At 45.6% G+C, this 12,364-nt stretch overlaps 1 protein-coding gene across 4 annotated transcripts in view; it reads left to right on the plus strand.

Moving 5' to 3' along the window:
* The window catches only part of GRAMD4 (GRAM domain containing 4), a 241,629-nt gene that overhangs the window by 65,869 nt on the left and 163,396 nt on the right, over positions 1–12,364 (plus strand). For 3 of the 4 annotated variants that reach the window (XM_077469837.1, XM_077469835.1, XM_077469836.1), the window contains exon 3: positions 3,455–3,575. In XM_077469837.1, the coding sequence (XP_077325963.1) occupies positions 3,455–3,575 (121 nt within the window). Of the gene's footprint in view, positions 1–3,086; positions 3,242–3,454; positions 3,576–12,364 lie in introns of those variants that run through there. The other variant, XM_077469838.1, reaches the window with a different exon arrangement.

Consider the following 12,364-nt stretch of genomic DNA (forward strand, 5'->3'; position numbering starts at 1 on the left):
GCTGCTCCGCTTGGATGTCTTGGGCTAAATTCACACCTGAATGTTTCAAAGTTGCGCAATTTTACCGCCTTTTTGCTGCTATTTTGTATAGGTCAAAAGTCACCAGTGTAAAAAGCAGGAAAATCCCAGTAATATTCCCCAAAGAAGCTCATGTTTTTTTGAGCTTAGAGGAGTTCCCATTAAAAAAAAAAAAAAAAAATACTGCAGCTGCTGACTTTTAATAATCTGATACTTACCTGTACCAGGGTCCAGCGATGCAGGGGATGGAAGCCCCGCTTGTCTTGCCCTCCGTTCGGCGGCACCAGCATTGTAACTGTGGGTACCCACTGGCCGCGCAATCGTCTGAGACCTGTCACGTGTCCCAGATGATTGACAAGAGGGAGGGGCCAGATCCGAGCCCTTCCTGCCCTGCGGGGAAGGGACGTCAAGGCACTGAAGGAGGAAGACTATGATGGACCTCCTAGCAACAGTTATTTAGAGGTAAAAAAAAAAAATACACATGCCGACTAGGCCATAGCCGAAAGACTGCTACTGCTCGGTCGACTTATTCTGGGAGGGAGTCCATGGACGTCCTCCCAGAATCTTGCTCCCACATGCCCCCTGGGGCGCACACCCGGGAACATCCATGATCGCCGGGTCCGGGGGACTCCGCATCACTGTAAACGGCCGCTCATAGCGGCTGTTTACCATGTGATCGCTCCGTCAAATGACAGAGCGTTCACTTGTAAACAAACCGGCGTCACGTCATGGCGCTGGTTCCTTCCTCCCCTCTCTGTACCGATCGGTACAGTGAGAGGGGAGAGGGGGAGAGATGGCAGCAGCGCTGTGGGCTGGATGTGTAGTGCCCACAGCGCTGTGGGAGACAATGTGCAATACTCTGCCCATACTCTGCAACACTGTGCAATACTCTGCCAATCAATTTGAAAAGAAACAAAGAATTTCATACATTTTTTTACCGAATTTGCAGTGTTTTTTTGATGGCGCAAAAAATAAAAAACCCAGCGGTGATTAAATACCACCAGAAGAGAGCTCTATTTGTGTGAAAAAAAAGGACAAAAATTTCATTTGGGTACAGTGTTGCATGACAGAGTAATTGTCAAAATGTGAGAGCACTGAAAATTGGTCTGGTTAGGAAGGGTGTTTAACCACTTGCCGCCCGCCCTATTACAAATTGACGGCGGCAAAGTGGTTTCATTATCCTAACCAGACGTCATATGACGTGATTAGGATTATGAGCCGCTGCGCGCCCCCCGGGGGCGCGCATCGCGGCGATCGTTGTTGCGGGGTGTCAGTCTGACACCCGGCAACTACGATCTCGGTAAAGAGTCTCCGACGGAGACTCTTTACCATGTGATCAGCCGTGTCCAATCACGGCTGATCACAGTGTAAATGGGAAGAGCCGGTGATCGGCTTTCCCTCACTCGCGTCTGTCAGACGCGAGTAGAGGAGAGCCGATCGGCTGCTCCTCTGACAGGGGGGGTCTGTGCTGATCGATTATCAGCACAGCCCCCCCGAGGATGCCCACACTGGACCACCAGGGACACCACTAGACCACCAGGGAAAAGGTAATAAAAATCCATAATCCTCCCTAGACCACCAGGGTGCCAGTCAGCACAATGGGTGCCAATCAGTGCCCATAATGGATGCCAATCAGTGGCCACAATGGGCATCACTGATTGGCATGCATTATTGTTTGGCACTGATTGGCATCCATTACTATAACACCGATGCCGCCTATGAGTGCCCACCTGTGCCGCCTATGAGTGCCCACCTGTGCCGCCTATGAGTGCCCACCTGTGCCGCCTATGAGTGCCCACCTGTGCCGCCTATGAGTGCCCACCTGTGCCGCCTATGAGTGCCCACCTGTGCCGCCTATGAGTGCCCACCTGTGCCGCCCATCCGTGCCGCCCATCTGTGCCAGCTATCAGTGCCAATTTGTGCCACCTATCAGTGTCCGTCCGTGTCGCCCATCCGTGTCGCCCATCCGTGTCGCCCATCCGTGTCGCCCATCCGTGTCGCCTATCAGTGCCACTTCATTGGTGCCACATTGGTGCCCATCAGTGCCACCTTATCAGTGCCCATCAGTGTAGCCCCATCAGTGCCCATCAGTGAAGGAGAAAACTTACTTATTTACAAAGTTTTGAAGCTGAAACAAAAAAAAACATTTTTTTTTTCAAAATTTTCGGTATTTTTTTATTTGTAGCGCAAAAAATAAAAACCGTAGAGGTGATCAAATACCACCAAAAGAAAGCTCTATTTGTGGGAAAAAAAAGATAAAAATTTCATTTGGGTACAGTGTAGCATGACCGCGCAATTGTCATTCAAAGTGCGACAGCGCTGAAAGCTCAAAATTGGTCTGGGCAGGAAGGTGTTTAAGTGCCCTGTATTGAAGTGGTTAAGTGCCCAGTGGTCAAGTGGTTAAGGTGTTTTTCAGGTGTTTTGCTTCAGATGACAAAACACTCAGATGTGAACAGGTGACATTGAAATGAATGGGATTTTGCTTGTTGGGTGTTTTTCAGGCGTGTTTTTGGTTGTTTTACAAGCTTTAAACACTCAGGTTTGAATGCAGCCTTAATGTCTGGATTCCTAAGTGTTTCCTGCTGCACACACATTACATTCAGAGTAGTACCGTAAGTAAGTAAATGACAGGCTATGGGCTGCATGAATGATGACGCAGCTTGTGTTTCTTTAAACATGTAATTTTTGTTTTATGAAATCAGTGTGCAGCGTACTTTTCAAATAATATATCAGTGTCGCGTGGTGAGGCTTTATGCAGGTCTTTAGTGTGTACTATAATGGCTGATTTACTCCCTCACTTTTGGAGGCAGAGAAATTCATGTGTAATAATCCACAAAGGTAAAATGTAATGTGCTGCAGCCAGTGTTTGTGTCTTGGTAATAATCTCTACTTGAAGATCTGTTGGTGAGATTCTGACCAGACTGGGAGGATTCTCCAGGTCCTGCAGTGCTCTCACTTGGGTCCCACCCTTACATCATATTTTATCTTTTTCTTTAAGATCATCCGTGACGTTGCATTTTCCCTTACTGCTGCAGGAATGCTGACGGTAGTGGGCTGCGCCTGCGTGTGCTGTGGAATCCTATTTCTTTCACTCTCCAAGCTGTTTAAAAAAAAAAAAGCCTTTCTGCTCTAGTTCATAGCTGCCCAGAATGCTGCTGTTCTACTTTCCCTGTCTTATCTGATACTACAGGATTTGTGTTCTGAGCACAGATCAAGAAATAAGGTTAATACTGCTTTATTATTTACTAGCATTGTTGATGTGAAATGACAATCCAGTATATTTAATACAACAGCTGTTACTATTTTATGGTTTGCATGACAACGTACCGAGGGTGCTAATTTTTACTGGGTATATAAGCTGACTTTGCATCTTTTTTGCCAGTGTTTGCATCTTCTATATGGAATAGTTAATATTATCTGTGTAACTCCTTCTTAGGCTGGTTCAGGGACCATCATCATGGCATCTGGAGTATCAGAATTTAACCGGACAGAACTTGACCGACTCAATGAGATTAAAGGGCATCTGGAAATTGCCTTACTGGAAAAACACTTCCTGCGTAAGTACAGTTTATTCTTCACTAAATATTTTGTTGTCAGGAGTGTCCTGAGTATATAATGGATTACACCACTGATGTAGTTCACTATGCAATTGGCTTATTGATGCATTTGTTCTAGACTGATTAGTCATGTGACATGTGCCATTTTTCAAATGCCGTTCATGTATAAAGAGATTTATAGTACGTTTGCATGAGCTCCACTGCTTACACTTGTGACGTGGGTACAATACGCAAGAACAAACATTGATTTGCATTTTTGTACTTTCATACAGTTCAATATTTACATTTATATAGTCCTAAGAAAGTACAAAATAAAAAATCTAAAAAAGTGTGACTACAAAGAGATGAAAATAGAATGCAGCAATCCAACCACAGCTGGCAAGTGATTTTATGACTTTTGTACAGTTCAATATTTTCATTTCTATAGTCCAAGAAAGTCATAAAATCAGTCGCCAGCTGTGGTTGGATTGCTGCATTCTATTTTCAATTAGAATTTAGTTGGTCTCTTTGTAGTCACACTTTTTTTTTTTTTTTTTTTTTTTTTTTTTTGCCAAATGTACACAGACAAAAAAGATGAAAATAGGTTACAGACAGTAGTGCATGATAAACTGCAATATTACATTACCATCCCTCTGCAATTTTTTTTATTGCACTATACCTAAACTTCTAAAGGTGTAGTGCACTAAAACAGTGATATAAGTAAGCTGCAAGGGTGGGTGCTTGCTATCTCTGCAGCAATTTGACTTTGGAGATGTTAATATTGTCAGCAGGCTTGTATGAGCAAATTTACCGTATTTTTAAGAGTTTATGCTTTCTGGCAAGTTTCCCTGGAAGGTCTGGTTTCGGGAATACACACTTAAGTTATTGAATGTGGACAACTATGGCTGGAATAGATTGAAATGCTGCCAACCACTGGCTGATTCCTGCCAAAAATCTGCTACTTTGGCATTTGAGAATACTTCCACCTGTAAGTGCAGTCTTGCAAAACGTAGAGGTTGGAACAAGGTCATCCACAAAAGATCAGGGTGGATTTCTCCCAAAATACATCACAAGGCTGTTTAGAGGTGTAGTATGCAATAGCCGTGTTTTCTATTATATTGAAGCTGTGTGTGTGTGTGTGTGTGTGTGTGTGTGTGTGATTATTTGCTATATACACATTTCCTTAAAGAGAGGTGGGATTAATTAGACACTCATTAAGGCCCCTTTCACACTTGTGCGACTTGGGACTGCCATTCCCTAAAATCACAGCAACATTGCGTGACTTTCAAGTCGCGGTAGTGTGAAAGGGGCCTAAAGCTGAACTCCTGGATAAGCAAACAGTCTAAATAGAAGAGGTGTGTGTACTCCCATTTAAGTCTTGGTTCAAACTGGTGAGATGCAGGAACCCTACAAATCCAGTGCGGGTTCGCGCATCGCATCTGAGTCTCAGTGGTTCACACTAAGATCTGCAAACCGCCAGGGCTGTCAATGTGAAGTTAATGACACTCCCCAGATCGGTTCGTGGATCGCAGTGTGAACTGGGAAATGGTGCAGTAATCTGATCGCATGGCTGAAGTGAACACCCATGTGATCAGATTCGAATGCAGACCAAAAAAAAACCATACAAGTGAATGCTTTGTATGGTTGAAATCGCACTGGCCTCGAATGTGAGCTGCACAGCAATGTATTGCGAATCATATGCAATGTATGGCATCGCTCTAGTGTGAATCGGGCCTGAATCTGGCTGTCCTTTTGTGTGTGTCTTCTACATCTGTAGAGTAATTTTGTTGTGAAACTTCACCTTTCTTAGACCCCAGTCGCCGCCGGTGTCAGCGGTAAAGCAGCGTTATTTTTAGCGACGGTTTACCGTCATTTTAGCTGCAATATTTAGCCGCTAGCAGGGTGGGGCAAAAAGGGGTTAAATCTGCCCGCAAAACGCTGCCGGAGTGGTGTTTTGCTGGCGATATTGCAGTGCTGCCTCAGCGATGCGTCGAGTTCACCGCTCCTTCACTGCTCCAAAGAATCTGCGGGGAGGACTTTTTCTGACGCCCTGCTAGCACACCATTCCAGTGTGAAAGTGAATAGAGCAGCTGTTTTAGGGCATTTTGCAGGTGCTATTTTTAAATCTATAGTGCCTACAAAACGCTCCCGTGTGAAAAGGGTCTTACAGGAAGCTCATGCACAAAGACCAGTCACTGCTGCTGTGTCTCCATGTAAAGTGTGACTAGTCTTGTATGCACCCCTCTAGTTTTCTGCAGGCAGCCTGTAGTGGGCGGGCCTGTTGGGTCCCTCCCACAGCTCTGCTCTGTTCAGGTTAGGTGCAGCACACTGATGTCATAGCTATGTTTTACCAGTGATTAACTTACTTTTCAAAGGACACAATGGATTTACATCCTTCGTGTTGAGCAATATATTGAAATGAGTCTTTGTGTTTTTTGTTTTGAAATTGTCAATAAACCCTCCAAAAAAAGGCCATTTACCGTTTTCTCCTTTTTAATCCTAAAGCCCAAACCCAGCCCCCCCCCCCTTTTTTTTTTTTTTTTTTTTTTTGTGCATTCATTTAACCTTCTCTGACCAGTCCCTTTTTACTTCTCTTGGTCTGACGTCTGTCCACTTCTGAATCCTAAAGGGGATCACTCTGTTTGCTGGCCAATGGTAATTTACATTTATACATTAGGTACTTGTTTTCTTGGCATACACCGTTGCAATATATCCTAAGTGCTAAGTTACTCTCTATCTGGAAACCCAGATCTTAAATGCTAATGTCAGGCTATTCATTCTCCAACATTAGTTAGTAACCAAACCTTTTAACTTGTAACAGTTGTTGGCGTATAAGTACTCCCATTGGGGGGAAAAGGAAAGAAAGAAGAATAGAGAAAGGGGGGGTAGGGTAGGTCGTCAGCTGGTGCCACCGTCTAGGTCTTTGTTCCTTCCAACGATGCCACAACTCCCAGACCATATTGTGTGCGTCCAGGCAGTCCTGAATCCTCGCCGTCATTTTCTCCATTAATTCTATATCCCTTATTCTAGCATATAAAGCTCCTTCAGTCAGGGAGGAGCTGCGCTTCCAATTCAGCGCCACCAGGCAGCGTGCCGCTGTGAGGATGTGCCGAACTAGTTTCCGCTGTGGGGCCGGTGCTTTCAATGGAAGCCCTTTCAAGGAGACGTGTCAAAAGCTGCTGGACTAATGTCCAAAAAGGGACTATCTGTGTGCATTCCCAGTAGATATGGAACAGTGTTCCCTTGGCTCCCATGCATCACCAGCAGCAGTCTGAACTAGTTGGGTAGATGGCAGGGAGCACATCTGGGGTCATGTACCAGAAGTATAGGATTTTGTAAGGGTTTTCTTTGTATAATGTGCAATTTATAATTCTAGGTATACTGCAAGAGCTCGGCCTGTAAATGCTTTAATTGGCCATAAGGGACAGGGATGGGTAGGGTTTGAAAAAGATACAATAGTTTTGGGAGGATTGCCATCTTCACCGATACTATCTGTCCTAGTAAGGAAATGTGGTGTTTTTTTCTACTGTTGTAGGAGACCTCTAATATTATGAAAAAGGGGGGATAATTTTCCTGAAAGAGGGTAGAGTACTTCGGGGTGATTTTAATCCCCAGATATTTTAAAGCAGTAGTTTTCCAGCTGTAGGGGAAGTTGGCTTTCAAGTGTTTTACCTCTTCTTCAGGTGTGTTTATGGGGAGGGCTTCTGATTTAGATGTGTTTATTTTATACCCTGATAAGGCTCCGTAGCGTTCCAATTGTGCATGAAGAACCGGCAAAGAGGTCCTGGGTTGGGTTAACGTAAGCATTATGTCCGCAAATAAGGAGATTTTAAATTCCCTATCCCAAACCCTCATACTCTTAATATCCGGGTTCCATCAGATAGTGGCTGCTAGGGGTTCAACACACAAAGCAAAAAAGTAGGGGCGAAAGAGGTCATCCCTGTCTGGTGCCATTCCGCACTGGTATCGAAGCAGATACAGTGAAGGGGGTTTTTACTTGGGAGGAGGGGCCCAAATTCAGGTGCTGGATGGCTCTGTAAAAGGGTCCCCGAAATCCTATATGGCCAAGTGTGGCAAACAGGGCCAGCCTGGGCGGTCAAACGCCTTTTCAACGTCCAAACTAAGTAACAGACTGCTTGCCTTCCCTGTTTGCCACCTCCACCAGGTCTCTTATCTTCCTGGTGTTGTCTCCCGCCTCTTGTAGGGGGACGAATCCCACCTGGTCCTTGTGGATAAAGGAGGGCAGGACCATGTTCAGACGGATTGAGAGCAATTTGGTGAAAATTTTTAGGTCCGATTTAAGAAGGGTGATAGGCCTGTAATTAGCACACGGGGAAGGATCCTTATCGGGTTTGGGAATTACTGTAAGAAAGGAACTCTGCATGTCTCTAGGTATTGGAGTGTCATGTAGGAAGGCTTTGAATAGTTTGCACATATGAGGAAGCAAGTGAGGGAGAAATTCTTTGTAATACTCATAGGGGAAACCATCAGGGCCTGGGGCTTTGTGATTGGGGAGGGATTTAATGGTCTGTTCTAGTTCTTCCAGTGTAATTAGTGCATTTAGGGAGTCCAGGTCTGTGGATTGAAGTATTGCCTTATACGATTGGCTAGTTCTGGTGGGGGGGGGGGGGGGGTTGCTGGGGATGTCCGGATTATTGTATAGGGTTCTATAGAATTCTGCAAAGGTATGGACTACGTCCTTCGGATGTGAAACTAAGGTGCCCCTGCTCCGCTTTTAATCTGGTGGGGAGTTGACACCTGGGTGTTGTACCTCAGTTTCCTGGCTAGTAACGTATGGGCTTTGTTGGCTTTGTCGTAAAAGAGCTGTTTGTTTGACTAGTGCTTTCTCGACTTGGCCTAGTGTAGCCCTGAGTGACGTGATTTTTTTTTTTTTTTTAAGAGTTAAAGTTGGTTTGTGTTGCAGTTGTCTTTCATGGGTTCTAAGCTCCCTCTCCATGTGCGCTTTCAGCTCGTGTGCATTCTTTTTCAAGGCAGAGGAGACGGCCAGACACTTGCCCCACATCACCGCCTTTTGGGCTTCCCACAGAGTGGGGATAGAGACCTCTCCTGTGGTGTTTTCCGCCAGGTAGTTTTTTAGTGTAGTGGTTAGTTCTGTTTTTGCTGGGAGATGTTGGAGCAGGAACGTGTTCAGTCGCCAGTTATAAGGCCTGTGTGTATGGGTGCCTAAGTCTAGGGTTATCTTTACCGGGGCATGATCTGACCACGATATCGGTAAGATTTGCGCGGTCCAAGTCAGGTTCAGGGTGGTGTTATCAACGAAGATGTAGTCTATACGGGAATGCATTTGATGTGGGGTCGAAAAGAAAGTATATTGTTGGACTCCAGGGTTTAGTGCTCTCCTCGCGTCAAAAAGGGCATATCGCCTGGTAAGCTGGCAAAACATCTTTGAGTCTGTGAGTGCCCTAGTCGTGGGTGCCCTGGAGCCCACCCCCTGGCTATCTGAGATTGTTGAGTGGATCAGATTAAAGTCCTCTCCCATCACCAGCATTCCATGCGACCTTCTGAACAAATGCGTAAGCACTTTATTCAGGAACCCTGTCTGTCTGACGTTTGGAACATAGACTCTGCAGGTCATAATCTCGTTATTCTGCCATAGGCCTCGGAGGATAAGGAAGTGGCCCTGAGGGTCACTGTAGTGGGAGGAGTACATAAAGGGGGACCCCTGCTTAATTAAGATGGCCACTCCCACTCGTTTATGGGGTCCTGATGAGAGATAAATCTGAGTGTAATACCTAGAGGCAAACTCGAAGGAACCCTCTTTATCTAGGTGGGTCTCCTGGCCCATTATGATGTCTGCTCCCGACTGACTAAACTCCCTCAACGCCAGATGCCTTTTATGTTTAGAGTTCAGACCGTGGACATTTAATGAAAAAATCTTAGCCATGGGAGCTTGGATGGGGGTGTAGATACTCATCTGATGGGGTTGAAGACCTTCCGGACAGCCCCTCAGTGGTGATGGGCACAGCGCAGGAGGAGACCCGGATGTGTAGTAGATGATCATAGTTGAACCAGCCGACGAGACATGGGGGGGGGGGTTTAAGGAAAGCTAGGAAAAAGAAGATTGGTAGAACTGTATATAAACAATAACCTCATCACAATCAGATCCATGCAGGCCTTGCGGCTTAGGTCAGAAAGGCTTCCTGCGAGTCTCTCTGAGCCAACCCTTCCGGGATAGGTCCGAGGAACCCCAAAACAAAACTGCGAAAAAAGTGAATCCACTTATGGTAAACTTTTTTTTTTTTTTTTTTTTTTATATAAGCTAGGCTAGGGTGGGTGGAGGAGGTAGTCTGGAAGATCTCTCTCTAAAGTCTCTACGGAGACTAGCTCTGGATGTAGATCAGTTCTGTAGTCAGGGCGACATAGGTTACGTATTATGTGACCCACTGCTTGGGTTACTGCTTTGGGAGTAGCAATGGGATATTGTCTAAGGAAAAAAAATAAAAATAAATGGAAGACAAAAGTGTTCCTATAGAAGGCTTGTGCTTGTCAGAGCATATGAAGGTGTCCTCATCGGTGTTGTGAGCGCTGCCCCCTTGGCGACTTTTCTGGTCCACAGGAGCACTTTGGTGGGAGGATCTTCTGCCACACTGAGGGGGGGGGGGGAGGCGGGGTGGTGATCAGGTCCCATTCCTGAAGTTGGGGGATCCTGAGTTCCAGGGTGTTGCAGAAAGGTGTTAAGTCCTTCGGGTTTCGTAGGATCGCTGTCTTGCCTTGGTGTTTGGCGGTGAGGCTGAAGGGAAATCCCGAAAGGATAGGGGATATTTTCTTCTTGCAGAGTTCTCAGTAATGGTTGGACAAGCTTGCGCTTTTGTAAAGTGATCCAGGACAAGTCCGGGTACAGCTGGATTTGGTGATCCCTGAGCTTTACTGTGCGGGCGAGACGGGCTTGTCTCATAATGTCCTCCTTCAGGGGGAACGATGTAGGCCTGCAAATAATGTCGCAGGGTTTGGCGTTGGGGCCTTTTGGATTTCAGGGCCTGGTGAGCTCGATCCATCTCAATAGCATTGGTGAGGGGTTCCCCCAAAGATCATTAAAAAGAGTTTGTAATGTGGACTGGATGTCTTCAGGGCCTTCCGTTTCTGGGACCCCCCGAACACGGATATTGTTTCTGCGTCCCATGTTGTTCAGGTCTTCTACGTGGCGCTGCATGTCTCTAAGGAGCAACAAAAAACTAAAAAAATTACTGCGCTCCTAATCTAAAAAATTAATAAACCAACCCACAGTTACAGCTGCAGCTACCAGGGTGTGATAAACATCCAAAATACAGTGCAAATAAAAAATAAATGTGGCTGCGCTACCCCCCCCACTTAATTTAACCCACTGGGACTATCACTATTTATGAAACAAGTGAAAAGATTAATCAAATAATTGCAATTGATTGAGTGAAATCAACTAATATCAAATAGTCACACCACACTGAATCTAGAAAAATTCATATACAATCAAAATGATATGAATATAGGTAATAAATGCTCAAAAATAAATTAATATAGTGATTGGTTAACAATTACTTATATTCAATAAATAAATAAATACAGTGATTGATTATAAATAAATTAAGTTAAATTGTATTCAGTGAATAGATAAATAATTATAGTGATTATTAGTTGTAAATAAATTTAAATCAGATAAAAACCCCGTGACAAATTAATAAACAAAAAGTTGTATACATAAAAAGGTGAACCAGTATCCCACAACCAATGAGAAAGAGTCCCAGCAAAAAGCCTTTGTAATGAAAGGGATATCTCTTTAAGAGGGTGCCAATCAGCCGTGCGATCCACCTTCACCAAGCCAAAAACCATGAGTCATCAGTGGGAATGCACGCTTACCAGATAGCGATATATAAACGCTCATTAAATCTATCATCTGAACTGCACCAATCCTGACTCCTATTGCAGAAATACTTCCGAATGGACCATGGAGATTTTCATATAAGCAGGCAGTGGTTTAGATGGTAGCTGAGAAAACACCAAGAAAGCGTAAAACGGGCAGGACGTTTTTATTTAAATAAATGAAAAATGCTCACAAACATCAATAAAAAAAGCATGAATTGCCAGCCGGCATGCAAGCCCCCGTTCGCTCAGAAGGTCAATGTAGTTGCGTCAGCATGTCTGGACCACCCAAACGATGTTCTGATCCCTGGAATTGTGTTCTGTGTACCTCAAGTTTGGTTTCTTGGATCTCCACCTCCGTCATTTCCACTCTATCCGCTAGATGTTTGAGGCCCGACTGGAGGTTCTGGATCTCCAACCTGCAGGTTGACTTCACATCCTCTGAGTTGCCTGAGGTCCTCCTTGGTCGGCATAGCTTGAAGATAGGCGTGCTACTCCGTGGGTACAGGAGGGTAGGGGTCCCTTCCCTGTGCTCGTTTGTTGCTGTCGGGTGGGATCTGAGGTTGTCGACTGGGCTCCCAGGGGGGATTCTGGGACCGGTGGTGGGCGGGTGGGTCGTCCCACGATTCGCTCCATTCCGGGCTTTGTGATGACTGTTGGGTGGGGCTCTTCCTGGAAGGTGCTGGGGATGGTTGGGGCCTGCTGTGCTGGCTGCTTGGCCATATGCGAGGACCTGTATAGACTGCGGGCCATGTAAATGAGGACCCTGGGACCCTGGTTGGGGGGGCTGGTAAAGGGGGTTCGCTGGGGGTATGAGTTCCCAGGTGCTCTCCAAATGAGGGTGGGTGGGCTTGTACCGGCAGGGATGGATAGTCCTCTGTGTCCCCAGTGGAATTTGGGGAGCTGCTGGTCAATGCTATTGTGCCCGGGGGTAATGCGGAGTGCAGTAACTGGGG

The sequence above is a fragment of the Lithobates pipiens genome, unplaced genomic scaffold (genome assembly GCF_037356315.1).
Source record: "Lithobates pipiens isolate NorthernLeopardFrog02 unplaced genomic scaffold, aLitPip1_a1.2 Scaffold_8, whole genome shotgun sequence".
NCBI lineage: Eukaryota > Metazoa > Chordata > Amphibia > Anura > Ranidae > Lithobates > Lithobates pipiens.